The sequence below is a fragment of the Parasteatoda tepidariorum genome, chromosome 8 (genome assembly GCF_982258835.1).
Source record: "Parasteatoda tepidariorum strain Cologne lab strain chromosome 8, Ptep-v5.0, whole genome shotgun sequence".
In the NCBI taxonomy this organism is placed as follows: Eukaryota; Metazoa; Arthropoda; class Arachnida; order Araneae; family Theridiidae; genus Parasteatoda; species Parasteatoda tepidariorum.
Genome location: NC_141762.1, coordinates 67,020,847 through 67,037,791, shown reverse-complemented (window position 1 = coordinate 67,037,791; position 16,945 = coordinate 67,020,847). Strand labels below are relative to the sequence as shown.

Here is a 16,945-nt window from a genome sequence, read left to right as displayed (position 1 = left end):
TTAAAAAGTCATCTTATTATTATTCGCTATATATTTTGTTAATTTATTTATTTTTAATAAAGTTATATTAAAAATAGTTTGTCCCTGTTTTTTTAGCCGCGCCTTGTATTAAGTGGATCGTAAAAAAATTTATTAAAAGAAAACAAATTTTTGTACATTTAAACTGATTGCAAAAAAAAGAAGTAGTTTTTGCTTAATTTCCAAAACTTGCTTATTTTTTTAACGATGATTCTATGTGTTTGAATCTACATTTCAAATAGAAAACATTGCTTACCACCAAATAATAATTTAAAAGGTTTGATTTACATATCACAAACCAAAAACTTCAGCTCTGTGTGGTATGTGCATGGGTTTTTATCCTAAAATATCGAAGCTAAAATTATTCTATCTTTTTATACATAATTCTTTCTTTCACAACATCACCATGAATAGTGATGGAAGCGTACTGACTTAGATAAAGTCTATATTGTAACTGATTTACAAGCTCTATTCGAATAAAGTCTTCTCCGGAACTTTCGAGAAAATCCATTGAAATAAAAATAAGGAAAATGTACAAATGACAGACAATGAAGAATAACTAAAAATAAATTCCAGCTTAATACTTCATGTTAGTCACGCAGAGCTCAGATAGGAAGTAATTGCGGTATATGAGTTGTATACTAAAAGAACTGCAAGCACCTTTAGGCGGAAATAAATACGATAACATTGGTTTGATAATATGATTTTGACAATATTAATATCATAAACAAATCTCGAACTACTGAATTTGATTTTCAAACGATTTGATAGAAGCTATTTTACTTTTTATTTTCTGCAAAGCAGTAGTTGAAATAAAAAACCAGTGAGGAAATCGGTTAATTATTTAAAAATCAAGACTATTAGAAAAAAAAAGTTTTTGAAGCACTTATTGATTCGTGAAAAGTTTCAAGCAATTAAAATAATTTGTCAGTTATCCATTTTTATCAGGTCATGAAACTTTTTCATTATGTAAAATTACGATGTGTAGTAAAAGTTATTATCCTGCTTGAATAATTTAATCTAATAATCGGAAATGAAATACGTAGTAAATTTGAAATTACATAACGGCAAATGTTATTTATTGAAATGTTTATTTCACGGGAAATATTCAACCAATTTTTTTTCGAAATTTTGAATTTTGTCATTTAAATAATTTTGTCTTATAGAACAATAGTTTGTATACCTTGTATTTGAAAAACGTTTTAGTCCTTAATAAAAAAAATTAATTAAAAATTACGACTGAATTTTTTTTCGAATTAGCGAGTTTTACAATTGAATTCAGCAAACATTGTGGTCATCGTAAAATACTCCTGCTGCACGAAATATGTTTCTTGCCGACTCAAACTAACTGGACCATTTGCTAATAACCTCATATATAATTCATTCATATAAAAAGTTACGCTTTTTCAGAGAAAGTATATTTTTGAGTATCATTTCATGAATACTATTAATTAACTAGGATGCTCAAAGGGTGTCTCTACTAGCCACTGGTATTACATTTCATAACGTGAAAATCAGGTAATTCGATAACAAGTTAGACAGTATATTTCTTTTCCTTTTTTAACAAAATGAATGAGCTCTGATGTCATACCCCTGTCTCTCTTCGTACCATCCAAGTGTGACAAGGGCTGCATAAGATTTAGAAGGGATGCCATTTGCCCACTTGTGTTCATTGCTAGCCATGTTCCACCTTGCTTTCCCTCTTCAAAGTCCATACCTAAAGTAAATAAATTTTAGCTTAAGCAACAATAAAATAGAATGGACATAATTACTAGCAGGTATGCATAATAAATAGAATAAAAATTCAATTCTTTTAGAGTTGTTGTTATTTTTAATGCTACTTGCCAATACTAGCAATCCTGCTTGGTGGAACCATGCAATTTTAAGGTAGAGGGTGCGTTTCTTGTTTTTTCAGTGGCGCCATCTATGACCAAAAATACGACTTCAGCCACACACACCTTACAGTCCACTTATAGAGCGGGCCCATTCATACATTAATTCCTTTTTCCTCAGATCGTAACTTTGACTTGAATCAGAGAACGATCAATCTCTAATTCAGTAGCCGCAAAGGTACGGTTTGTTATAAGAACATGGAGGACTTTGTTTTACGGATTTATGTGACCAGTCGCCATTTATTACACTGCCGTGGTCTTCTGCCGTTGGGAATCGAATCTTTTAATGTTTTCCGCAAATAGGTTATGTTCAACAAAAATCTTTCGAAATTAAATTAGACTTTTATTGTAAAAAAGTTAGGCGTCTATATTAGTCATAACATGTCCATACAATGTAAAAGTATAAAATTCCCCAGAAAGTTGAAAAAGTTATCTCCTATTAGAGATATCATTTGAAAATTTAAAAAGTGGCACAATTGCGTTTTAAATTTGAAATATTTTTTATTTGCCTTCCACCCAAGTAAAATATTGCTGTGTTTTTAATAAAGGTTTGGGGAGAAATTTTAAGATTTCATTCAAAGGAAGAAAAAAAAAACCGAATTCGTGAAAAGTTTTTGTAGTTCATTCAGACGAGGCAGTCAAAACAATGTCTCACAAACAGTCACAATAAACTTCTCAACAAGGTCCATTGGAAAAGTTAAGGTCATGATCCAAGTGACCGATTAAAGTTTGTATTCAAGTTCAAACCTCCTCTTACTTTGTTGTTAAAACGAAGGTGAAAGTGGCTTAAGGAAAAATATGGAGGTGAATAAAAATGTGGACAACCTGCTTTCAAATAAGCGGAAAAACTAATTAGGAAAAAATAATGATCTGTGATTTATGGGTTTCTTCGTTGTAAAAGGTAATTAGAACTGAGGGTATGAAACAAAGATGGACGAAAAAGAACTTGATGCACATAAAGAGTGTTTCTCAAAAAGTACTTGCACTCAGGACACCGGTACCTTTTACCGGAAAGTTCCTTTTTACCTGAATATGTTACGGAAAAGAAATTTGATAAACCGTAATTTTTACAGTAATAATAATTGTAAAATTACTGTGAATCACTCTAATTAAATAAATATTACGGTAAAAATTGCAGTATATTTCACGGTAAAAATGGATTTTACGGATAATGCACCCAAACTTTCGGTATTTTATACCGTCATTTGATCCATTTTTAAATATCTTTAACTTAATCAATTTACGTTATTACATACAAGCGTTTCATGTGTTTAGATTTAAACAACTGATTTTTAAACTGGAACCACAAGAAAGCTTGATCACACACAAACTTGGAAACCACAACTGGCTTTAATCACAAGAAAGATTATTGTCAAATGAATATAGAAATTTAAAAAAAAGAGTTACTTAAGTTGTTTAGTTGCTTTCAGAAATTTAAGTTTTAAGACAAAAAGTCTCATCTATAAAAATTTTTAAAAATTTCATTACAATGAACTCTTTTCTACTCAAATACGTACAATTCAAAGTCATCAGAAAATTTCACTATTTTCTATATTTGTTTATCACTTTTTTTCTCTTTTTTTCTGACAATAAACTAATTTCAAAATCAAAATATTTATAAACAACGTGAACTGAAGCCAATTTCAGAAATTGATATCACAGAATTAGTGGTGGTGGTTCTTCTTTTGCGTGGTGGTTCTTCTTTTGCAAATAAAAATATACAAATGGCTTTGGGTGATATATATAGTGATAAGCCACACTTTTCCAAAGGTGACATTTGTATTTTTCCCTAATCTTGTTTTCCGTTCGGTACATTTTTTTTCCTGCAATTTCTTCTTTTATAACTGAAACTTCGTATTGCCAGCATAAAAATCATGTTGTACGCAAAAAAAAGAAAAGAAAGAAACGAAAATGTTTTCCTGAACTATTTGAAAATGCGGCTTATTATTATGCTGCCCTAAACGCTTTTAATCTATTTCTGATGAATTTTCCTAACATTAAATTGTTGTCCAACACGTAGATCGCAATAAAAATGGAAAAGTTTATTTTCGTATTAAATCTTTGTAAAATACAATTCAAACTCATACTTTTTCTCCTGTTTTCAATGTTTCATAATTCCTTTACGAACTTTTCATAATTCGAACTTTTTTACTTTATCATTTGAGTTTGATTTACTAAGAGTACACTACATTGACAATAGCACACTAATGGTAGCATTTTCTTTTATTTGATTTACAGAAAAAAGAAGCACCACATTCTTCGCATTTGCAAAAAAAACTTTATTTCATCATGATCTATTCCCCCCTTAAGCTAACTCGTACTGTACTTAGATAATGCAACTGTAAAGTAATCCAAAAATAAATAAATAAATAAATTTAAAAAAAACGGAGCAAACTTAATAACTTTTGATCTAATGATCGAATCTCCGCGTTCTAGGACTCAATCTTAATGGTTCGAGGGGTAGACCTCAAGCGAATCAATTAGTGCAGACGATATTTTAAGGTACGAAATCAGCTACGAAAACGTACTTTCTTTGAATAAATACATATCTTTTTTGACTAATTCAGATTTCTGACCCCCGAAATATAGAAGGCAATCTGGGAAATATTGCCCCAATAGCTTGGCTAGGAGAGAGCTCCAAAGTTTGGACTCCTTAATGCTAATTTTACCTTTTACCTATTTGCATATTTGGCTATATCGTGAGAAATTTTTTATGCGAATTGAAAAAATTTTGCACACGATTTTAAAATTCTTTTATCCGAAGCTAGTTCATGCAAAAGTTTTTTTCTTTTCTTTTTTGCGCACTGTACATTAAGTAAAATTGTGCTGGGACTGAACAAGAAATGTTCTGTGTGTCTCTTTAAGTCATCTAAAAGTGAGTCCGTACTTATTTTTATCCTTAATGTGTAAAAAGTGGACTATATTGAAATTAATAATTTACTCGTACTGGAAGAACAGTTATATGTAAATACGAACACAAAATCAGTAGAAGGTCAGGCCCATTATTATTTATAGCCTATTATCTTCATGGAAGAGCAATTACTTTCAAGGGCAACAAACAAAAAATTTTCTGGCCATTATTTTTACGCTGGTTTCTTAGATGTTGAATGATATTCTGGTTCTACACGCTACAATATTTCAACATATTACAACTTAAGCAAAATTATCTTAACGCTTGGAACGCCTGGAGCTGTCAAAAATAAAAAGATCAAAGGATTAAATATCGACGGCGTAAACGACAACACAAAACAAAACTAAATGCCACATTTTATAAAGATGCCTAGAATAGCGAAGCCAGAAAATTTAATGACAGATATAATATTAGAATTACAAAGGGAAAATATCAAATTTAATTCAGCAACTGCTTCAGTTCCTTCTCTCGGGTGTCTGTCGGTCAGAATTACATTCTCAGCTATCCAAAATTAATAATTATTAGCCAGTGATGACCCCAATTCAGATTGTAAACTTCGCATGTAGTACTTAGAAGTCGCCAAAGAATAGGAGGGCCCCAGGCCCACCTGTACCCGTTAAATTTTAGTTTATGATTTTATAGTAAATAATCGTTATCTTTTTTTTTTTCGTCTTGTGTATAGCTCCGTTACCATATATATATATATATATATATATATATATATATATATATATATATATATATATATATATATATATATATATATATATATATATATATATATATATATATATATATATATATATGTATATATATATATATATATATATATATATATATATATATATATGTTTTAAAAGTAGGCTGGTGGTTATAACAGTTCACATCCCCACTCCACAGGGGGGGGGGTGGATAAAACTCCGGATGGTTCCGGCAGATCCGGCAGATATATATATATATATATATATATATATATATACACAGAAAATGTCCGCGCATGTGCAGAACAAAAGAATACTTTAATTATTTTTATCAAGCTCTAAAGCAAAAATTTTATAATTAATTTTAAATTGCTCTAAAAATCTTATTTTTTATAAAAATGTCTGTATCTTCATAAATATTTAAGCTAGGTTTACGAAATTTAGTGTAAATATTGCTTCAACTTATTACCAATGACTAACTCAGCTAATTACTAATCACCAAAATAAATTTCACAATTTACAAATCTAATGCAAAATTTTTTGGCATGGGGTGTTCAATAACATTTTTTTCTGTTTGTAATTTATTGTCGGTGCTCAAATCTCTAGAAGCTTTAAACTTCAATGATATGTAAGAGAAATCGCATGATCTAAACACTTTTGAAGTTCGTTAAGTATTTCGGGAGAAATATGAAAAAATGTATTAGTATGGAAGTGTTACTATAATAGCAAACATTTTCACTCTATCTTAAAATGAAACATAAAGTTGTCGGCAATTAAAATCAAAGGCGAACAGGTCAAAAAATTATTGTGTAAATTGCAATGCTGCGCAAAATTGAAAACAAAAATTATCACTCTACATTTATTACCAACTTAAACATACCTTATTATGATGCAAATAAATAAATCAGCTAAAAGAGGCTAATTTGTATAAAAATTTAAGTCATTTAAACAATTTAAACAATAAAATCAGCAACATATATTTTGGAAGAAATAACCACTGTTCTATAAAAACGTTACAATAAGAAAAATTACAATTAGTTTTTACTCATATATTTTTGCTCATATGATTTGCTCAAATTATAGCTACTGTAAAGTTAAATAAACAAAATAGGGGTCGAATCGCCCCTATTTTGTTTGTATGGTTACGAGATTTAACTATTTCAAGTAAAGCTGTTGGGTTAATATTTAAGACGGGTTTGGGCTCGAGTCGGTTAGAGAAAAGAAATCATTTTTCATCGATCCATTTCGAAGCTTTCATCTTTTAAATAGGCTATTTTTTGTTTCTGTAGCAGCAGACGGCTTTAGACTTAGTGGCGAGAGGAGCTTTTTTTATATAGACAGACTGTATGCAACTTTTTTTTATGAACACTCATACACCTTATTACAACTCGATTGGCCTGCAAAATCACCTAACTTCAACTCCATAGAAAATCAACAACGGGTAAAAAGGCGAAGTTAGCACCCCGTAACTTAGTGGATTTGCGTGATCAAATGAAGAACAAATGACTTAAATTGGCTGTTACCGATGTACCAGCAAAGACCTGGAGAACTCATTCTCTTGATTCAAATAATATCCAAAATAACTGAGACTAATAATGTAGTTATGTCCAAAAACAGAGTTACGCGGTTCAGCTGTTTTTTTCTAAAATGTCGACATTTTTTTCGGCGAAGAGCAGAGGATGTTATACCGAAGGAGAAATTATTAAAATCAAATTTTCTTCTTCCAACCGATGAAATTCAAAATTTAAAGTATAGAATAAGAGAGTTCAGGTATACCTAGAATAAAGAATGAAGTTTCAAAAACTGAAATATTTTTTTCAAAACATCAAAATGCAAACAAATTATAGCAGGGATATTTAGGATTACATAGTGGCTTAGTTATCCTGTAAAAAAAATTTTGCATTTTGATATTTTGAAGTTTCTTTTTCAACATTTGAAACCTCGTGATCTAGATTTACCTGAGCACATTTTCCATTAAATTTTAAAATACCAATGAAGGTAAAATAAAATTTTCCATTAGAAGTTTCTCCCGTGGTTGGGTATCTTAAAGTCTTTTAAAACATGCAACATCCATTAACTCAAATTTTTGGCGAATACTGTCCAATTGCCTGTAGATATAAATCTTGTATCTAGTTGACAGTTTTTTTTTCCTTCAATACACTTTGATTACAAAAAAAAAATTTTTAAAACTATATCAGTTGGCAATATCTACTTTTATAAATTCAGTAAAATTCCTAATGAATAAACTTAAATATTTCAAAATTATTTAACAGTAAAAAAGTGGATATTAAAATGTCCTGTTTAGGATCGAGTGATTATAAAATAAAATTAAGAATTAGATAAAGTTGAATAAATTTCTGTAAAATTTTTTTGATAAAAAAATAAGACGTAATAAGTTAATGAGAGAGACAGAATCCTCGAGATACAATAAGTCTTATTCGATGCGCAAACTAGAAAAATAGAGTAAAAAATCTAAATGAATGAGCACAGATTAGATTACAGAAATAGCTCGTGGTTATATAATTCAGTCGGATCTTCTTTGTCCTTACTTCCTTTCAATCTCTATAATTTTTAAATCCAACGTCAATAATTTCATATGACCTTGTAACGCAAATCAATACAACTTTGCATATTCCATTTCTTGCCTAATTATTAACATTATTGAACTAAAGTAATATTTTTTAATGCATAAATAACTTTAGGATCTACAAAATAGCTCTGAAGACACACAAAGAAATTAGGGGTTTTGTAGTTCAGTTGCTATTGTTATTTGACATAAGATGGTTATCTTTCTTTCAACACTGCGATATCATTAAAAAGACTCCGAAACGTTATCTGTTCCACGAAATCTAATCCAGTATCTTGTCTAGATTTCGAGATACATTTGCTTTGCAGAGTTAGTTAATGAATTAATTTGATTAATTTTAATTAATTAATTAATTTGAAGTTCAAGGGTAGTATTAGGTTATCTTATTGTAACTAATAATTTTAATTTGTAGGAGAGTAATTTATATCATCCGTCAAATTAAAATTAACTTGCAAGACTTTAATTAAACTATTTTATTTGCGTTATTTCTTCCTAGCTGAAATTATAAGTAAACTAAATATTACGTTTTCGAATTTCTAGTATTGTTGTCTCTAATATAACCAATGTATGAGTAGTAATGTAGGCTTTAATATAATCAATGTGTATCTAGTAATGTTGTCTTTAATATAACCAATGTGTTCTCTAATATTAATACCTAATTTTATGTATGGAATATTAATATTATGTAGAGAATTATTATGGAATAATATATCTAACACTAACCTCCTTTGGTAACCAGCTTGGTCACGTTTCGAACTTATGTTGTACAACATATAAATTTCAGTGGTAACGAAGCCGAATTTTGCAGAACTGTATTTAAATATTCAAATTCTTCAACCCTTCTTTCAATCCAAGCACCTTAATTAGTTTTAAATAATGTATTAAATAAATATTTGCAGCATCCAGCTGTTGCCTGCAGCTTTGGAAGTTCTTTTATTTTATTTTTCAATTGTAACAACTTTCAAGATATGTTCACGATATCGCCGAAGTTCTTTATGAAAGTCCTACACGAAGGCTAATTTCTCCCAATACTTGATCCAAGAGTTCCCTTGTCTTCTGGATTTTGTTCAAAGTTACCAGACTACGGAGGTAATCATTGGTAGTCGTAAACTCAAAATTGGGTCTGTTCAAAGACATTTATAAAGTTCTTTATGCATTGAATTTTAACAATAATTTAAAATCCGCCATTAGATCACACAAATCACAGTAAATATAAGCTCGGGAAACTTCAGCATAGTAAGCAGAGGTAAAAAATTCTCCTAATGTTTCATTACGTGCTGTATGTACTATTTCCTCACACACCCCTCGTGCCATAAGTAGAGTATCGTATATGACAGTATGCCGCAGTATGTTGATGTTTAAATTTTTTCACCTATTTTACAAAGGATCAAAAATAAATCTGAATAATTACTTCGTAACTAAAGTTTTATTTCTATAAAAATACGAAATTAATCTAAACATTTACTTAACATATAATTAACTATTCAATACTATTTACATTATTACTTAAGACAACCAAAAAATTGAATAATAGTATTGCCAATAGAATTGAAACACTTTTATACTAACACATTTTTTGATCTTTCCCAAAAATACTAAGAGAATCATTTTACAAATATCGAAACGTTTAGGTTAGGCGATTTCTCATACTTATCCATAAAGCTTAAAGCTTTGAGGGACCAACAATATATTACAAGCTGAAAATATTGTTTTTGATCCATGCCAAAAATGTAGCAATAAATTTGTAATTTTTAATAATTATTTTGGTTGTTATATTCAATAACTACGCAAAATTTCGTAAACCTAGATTGAACGTTTATGAAGATATGGATATATTTATAAAAAACAAATTTTTTTGGTCTTACTTTTTTTTGCGATAACTTTAAAAATATTCGATAAAATTAAACAAAACTTTTAGAGCAATTTAAAATTAATTAAAAAATTGTTGCTTTAAAATTTGAGAGAAATTTGCTTAAAACAGCACAAGATGTGAGTAATTAAAGTAGTTATTTTATTTTACGCATACACGGGAAAAAATATTTTAATTTATTTTATAGTGAATCGTGTTTGGCAACTAATTAAAAAGTTCTATATGAATATCTCGAAAATTTTAAAAGTTTCAAGCAATTTTTTAAATAGTTTTTGTACTTTTTTAAAGAAAAGCTAACATGATAAGGGGTTTTAATTTTTTACTAACAAACAAGATTTATTAAAAATGATATGGGCATTGTTGAGGATTATCTCCTCTAAAAGTATCTTAACTTTCTCATGTTGTCTTTCCTTACACAATAATATTTCGGTGTATGAACGTTTATTGTAAGGTATTAATTTGGTATTAAATTTTGTCTTTGAGACAAAATATTTATAGAAAACCCCTTATCATTTTGAGTTCCTTTTAAAAAGTACAGAAGCTACTTAAAATTTGCTTAAAACTTTTTAAATTTTTGCGATATTCAAATCGGACTTTTTTTATTAGTTGACAAATACGATTTATTACAAAATTATAAAAAAAAATGTGTTCAATTTTGTTATGCTGACGCTTTATGCTCAGTGTAGATGGATCATGGGTTAGAGTTCCCTTACCGCCAGGCTTACCGTGAGAGGTTTGCGTAGTTTCCTCTCCATGTAAAGCAAACGCAGGTTTGTTGCATCAAAAAGTTCTCAACGACGGCAAAATGTCTCCCAATACTTGATCCAGAAGTTCCCTTGTCTTCAGGCAAGGCTACAATTACAAGGCTACGGAGTAGAAAATAGTAGTCTTAAACCCAAAATTGGGCTGTATAAAGACGGTTAAAAAATAAATAAACACCAGAGTCCAAAGCCGTGGTGACACAGGGGATAGAGCTTTCGCTTCCCAATGAGGAGAACCGGGTTCGAATCCCAGTTGTGGCTGGCTCATACGAATTCTATTCCCAGCTCATCCCGACGGCAGTGCTGACGTAAAATATCCATGGATCATGGATGAGAATACCCTTGCAGTCGGGCTAACCATGGGAGGTTTTCCTCTCCGTGCAACGCAAATGAAGTTTAGTTCCATCAAAAAGTCTTCCATGAAAGCTTGATTCAGGCGTAGTTTTCTTGTCTTCTGGGTTGGATTCAAAATTGCAAGGCTATGGAGCTGAACATTGATAGTCATAAACTCAGAATTGGTTTGGCTGTTCAACGCTAGTTATAAAATATGAAATAAAACATCTGAGTTCCAACAGTCACGTACTTGTCTAATTCGGTGATTTTAGCGGAGAAGGAAAGGCGACTGTTAAGAGTTAAGAGGATTTTTTATTTATTTATTTTTTTATTAAATTATTTTAGAATTCCAATTTTTATACATATAAACTATAGATATAAACTTTACCAAATACGATATATATATATAAGCTTTACCAAATTGTTTACATTTTAACAAAATTTCGATAATTTAAATTTTTTGAATTCCATTAAAAACGGTTAAAACCTTGTGATAAAAACTTATCCATGCTTTTCAAGTCTTAAAAATGGTTCGAAATTTTAAAATATTTCGCATAATTTACACTAGCAAAACAAATGTCCATATTTATAATTGAAGTTTAAAATTATTATTTTTTCTTTTTGAACTTCAAAATTTTAAAATGAAATATCTACTTTTCAATTAATTAATAATTTTAAAAGAAGCTTATTATTAGTTTCAAACTTTTGTTATTGGCCATTACAGCACTGGTAGTGGGATTGTTCTAGTTTTCTAGTAGCGCCATCCAGGGCTGACACACCTATATGTCCCACCCGTTTAAATGGTGAACCCTTTCAGATCCATTCATTGATCTAAAGATTCTAATTTTGACCTGAACCAGAGAACGATAAATATCCAATCCAATGCCTCCAGGTATACTGCGTTATGGGAACATGGAGGCTTTTGTGTCCCGATGGATTTAACGTGCACCAGTCAGCATTTACTACACAGTGAGGCGAACTTCCGCTCTCTCAAACGTCCGTCAAGCTCCCTACCAACCTGATTATCCTCATCCCGGTCCAATATCAGCCTTTTATTAAACTTACTTATCGAAAAAAAATTCACACTTAATAATGTTATGTGTCAAAAAAAGAAACTACAATTATTCCTTTTTTTTCTTCCTTCAATTTTGTTAAAGTTTGTTTATTTTAATAACATATTCCTGTAGTTCATAATTACAAAGTATATATCACATTTCAGAATTCATCTAAAGGTGTTTTTTAATTATTTAAAAAAAAAACGCTTTTAAATATTAATCTAATATAGAACACAACAGTATAACATATCTTGTAAAATCATAGATATCTTTTCAATCATGGAGATTTTTTCAAAATATTTACAAGAAAGGATTTCAGGCGTATTAAGAAGTCGAAAAATAAAATAGAAATTAGGAAAAAAATTAAGTATCACCTTAAAGAATCCTCTATGTTCTTTTCAATTTTATAATTTTATTTTTACTATACACCTAATAGGGTTAAACCATTTTAATTCCTCTGATAACATACTCGATTTTTCTTCCACGCGTCATAGTATTTAAAAAGATCTGACGATTTCAATTGAAAATGACCTGATGATATTATTAAAGAGCTTATAATTTAGTATTATATATATATATATATATATGATCTATTTATTGAATCGTATTATATTGATCTTTCATAACGCATTTTTTGTGTGAACAAATGTATGTTATACCAATTGCAATTCTAAATATTCTAATAAAACAATTGTAATTTTAAAAAGGGATAAATAAAATTTTTTGTGAAGTGCATAAGGTCTTCCTTTGACAATTTTTAATGTCTTATCAAATGCAGCACAATAAACCACCATACTTTAAAATTTTCGGCTTTAAAATTTCAACATCGACTTTCTTCTATTGAAATAACAAGGAGAAATGGAAAGTTAAAAATACTCTCCCAATCCTCTAACAAGTGCAACCATGGTAAAAAGGTTTTATTAAAAAAAATGAAACAGCCTAACGCTATATTATTATTTTTTTTTTTAAAAAAAAGAAGAAAAAAAGAATTCCAAAATTTAGGAAAAATATTTTTAAGTAGATTTATTCGGCATACTCTTTTCTATATTTGTACAAAAATGTAGAAGTTTACGTAACGCAATTAAAATGTACTTACTCAATTACGTTATGTTTCATTTTTTGTGTCCTGAATTTAGCTCAAGCAAACAATAGATGTCTTGGACAGACCTTAAAACCTAATTATTTTATCGCAGTTTAATTTTGTAAGCTGTTATTAATTTTCGATAACAAAATCGCTCTGGAAGCAAAAAATTAACATACCAACAAAATGTCGCTCCAACACCTAAAACTAAAAAAACTCAATGATAAGAGACAGATTTTATTGTACTTTCTTACACCACAAGAGTGGCCACCTTACTCACCAGACTTGAATCCAATAGCCAACAAAAAATATGCATTATCTTAATTTTCGAAGAACTGCAGATATAATTATAAAAGTGGTGAGTAAGTATAGTTAATTCGTAATGCATGGAAAAATGAAGAATTACCTGGTGGAAAATGGTGATTTGATTTATGATTTGAATTATAGGAAAGAAAATGACAAAGTGATAGTTATAGAGGTATATCGACATGGTACAACTAGACACTTTGTAGATATTAATACTAAGAGAAAAAATGCTTAAAACGAGCATTCGTTTCCTACATTGCTCTTAGATATACGAGATTTCCTACATTTAAACAAGACCAATTTGTCTTGGGGAAAAAAAAAATTTGTTTTTTTGGCTTTGAAATTCTTTATTTCGAAACAGAGATATTTTATCTTGTTATAGCATTCATTTTTCATTATTGATCGTTTTGTCTCGTCAGCGTATATGAAATCACGCGCAAGGTAAATAATGCGCATCTTAAGCTTTACCCCCCCCCCCCCCCCTTATAATTAATACTTACACATTCCAATTCGTACTCGATTGATGATGCTCAGTAATTTTGAAATTTACTTTTTTCCTATTTCCCAACGCAAATAGCGCAATTTTTTGCGAGTAAGACGGTATAAGCGTTCTCATTTTGTGGTGCATTGCCATTTTACTATACCTAGATACCACTTTTATAATTATAGCGGTAACCATTCCAAGTTTAAGGGGATAGATACGAACTTCAGTATGCACCCTTTATAATCCAATATAATTAAAAAATAATCTCCGGAATAAAAACATAAAATTGTTCTGTTTTTTCTTTCTTTATAAAAAAAATTGAAAAATGTTCTTTGTCCTTTATGAGTACCCAGTTTTCTGTTTCAGAAAAGTTTCGACGGCTTTTGTTTTTTCTACAAAGCTCATTGATTTATCTAATGTGATATGATTTTTGAAACAATATTTAAAATGTAATATAGTTAATTCAATAAAAGTGTCAACACAGATATTTTTAAAATAACTTTATAAAACAACCTACTCAATATTTTTTTAAAAATGGCTCTGATATCTTCGGAGTACTGTTCATGAGTAGAATATGTTTTGGTTATGATAACATTTCACATTTTCTTTAAGTTTATAGGAGTGAGGTTACTTTTTCATTAAGTACTTTTTAACTTAGAACTTTTTAATCAAGTTTAGCTAATCATTTTAATATCTTTTAAGTGAAAACCTATCATAATACAGATGCGTAATATAATAATTAATATAATTGTCTTAAAATAATAGCCTTATAAAACAACCTATTAAATTTTTTGTTGTTGGCTCTGATAATTTCGAATTACTGCTCATAACATGCTTTGGTTATAATATATTACTTTTTCTTTAAGTTTTTTTGAGGGAGGAAGATTATTTTTTCATTAAGTACTTTTCAATTTAGAACTTTTTAATTAAGTTTAGCTAATCATTTTAATATCCTTTTAAAGGAAAACTTATCTTGTTATAGATATTTAACGATAAAAACCCCAAGAATAGTTTATATATATATATATATATATATATATAGTCGGATATAGTCGTGTGGGCTGAAGAAAAGACTATATCTTTTTTTCCCCCGGTTTTTTAAATAAAATTTAATCCTTTTTTTTAAAAAACTGTTGTTTGTTATTTTTTTTACTTATTATCCCCCCCCCCTTTTTTTCTTCATTTGTCTATTATTTTTCTTTGTTTTATTCTTCATTCAAGTATTTATGCAGCTGTTAACATGGTAAACAATAGTTTTGAAAATATGTTGAATACGGTAGTCATGAAATTAAGAAAAATTGGTTGAATGTTTCGATTAAACTTCATTTTAATACTAAAAAAATAATTTTTTCTATACATACAGCATTAAAGTACGTAGTCTTAAGTTTAATTTGCACAAAAAAGAAGTCTATATGTGAAAAATTGTTCGAGTAATTACAAATTTACAAAAAAAATTGGATTTCGGGTAGCCTCGCTCATATGAATGTTGGGTATCAACGACCAATTTTATTTTGTCGATAAATGTACGGTTGCAAAGATTATTATTTTAAAGCTTCAAATTTGAATGCTATATGCATTTTTAACAACAAATATTGTTGTTATTAAATTATTGTTATTAAATGATAGAATTCACTAAAAGTATATAAATAAGTAAAAAATAAAATAATTTTGTGATAAAAATGATAAACGAGGTTTACCTATTGTCAATACATTGGTCATTTTCATTTACATCTGAAAAAAAAACAGTCAAAAAACATAATTTTTGTAACTGGGCGGGGCTACCCGACACATTTTGAAAAGAGCTGAAAAACATGTTTTTTTAAATTTCTATTTTTTTAAGTTAAACTATTCTTCCTTTGGTTTATTCTTTTTGCATATATATATATATATATATATATATATATATATATATATATATATATATATATATATATATATATATATATATATATATATATATATATATATATATATATATATATATATATATATATATATATATATATAGAATGAAGAGTTTTGATATAGAATTTATAATCAATACAACTGTAAAATTTAATATTGCTATAACAAAATTGTGTTAACAAAAATTCGAATTTATGACAAGTACATCTTTAACTTACCTCCTATAATACCAGGATTTTGATCCCAAAAATGACATATGCGGGCCGGTCTGTAAAAAAACTCATCTCTTGTGTTTGCTAAGATAATATAAAAACCATCAGGCCCTGGATTCGGATTGATATATAGAAATAACATACACATCTTCAGTCAGTCTATGAAAATATATTAAACAGCAAACTATGAGCAAAACAATCGATACTAAGTGAAACTAATGAGCTCTGAAACTCACGAAACTTCTAAAATATCTCCTCGAATATTTCGCTACTTTGAGAATATTAATTACAGGCAGGAATGAGATTAGTCGCTCTATTGATATCTATTGTGAGAAACAACCGACTAAGGACACCTATTAGAAAGGGAGAGTGAAATATTCTACAAGCAACCGGCTTTTGGATGAATGAAGATCTGGAAGATAGAAAATAATAAAAAGTCAGCAAGATTCGGAAGAAGGGAAATATGCTGCTGCTGACCCACTTATAAATACTCAGATTGCTGTTTTGTTTGTTATCAAACAAACTTCGCCATGTTTGACCACAAATATTTAATTATAGAGTTGAAAAGAGATTTATTCGTTTCCTATCGTGTTTGTAGTAAATTTATAATTATTTTTTGAAGCGTAGGTTCTGTGTTTTTTCAGAAGTTCTCGCATTTTTTGTTTGAAATTATTTTGACAATAACTCTTGAATTATTTATTTTGAAAATTACTCTTTCTTTCTTATTTTGAAAATTACTTTTGAAATTAAGTAGATTCTATCATATTAAATTACTCACACCAAGCTCACAGCACTTGCTAACCTGCTTTCGCAGTTCTTTACGGATTTC

General features: G+C 29.0%; 1 protein-coding gene across 1 annotated transcript in view; it reads right to left on the bottom strand.

Moving 5' to 3' along the window:
- LOC107445956 (transport and Golgi organization protein 2 homolog) overlaps nucleotides 1-16,637 on the bottom strand; it is a 38,049-nt gene extending 21,412 nt beyond the window's left edge. The window contains exons 1-2 of the mRNA XM_087169016.1: nucleotides 16,123-16,637; nucleotides 1,610-1,735 (exon numbers count right to left, since the gene is read on the bottom strand). Coding sequence (XP_087025142.1) covers nucleotides 1,610-1,735; nucleotides 16,123-16,264 — 268 coding nt within the window. The 5' untranslated portion in view covers nucleotides 16,265-16,637. The remainder of the gene's footprint in view (nucleotides 1-1,609; nucleotides 1,736-16,122) is intronic.
- Nucleotides 16,638-16,945: the final 308 nt, after the last annotated feature.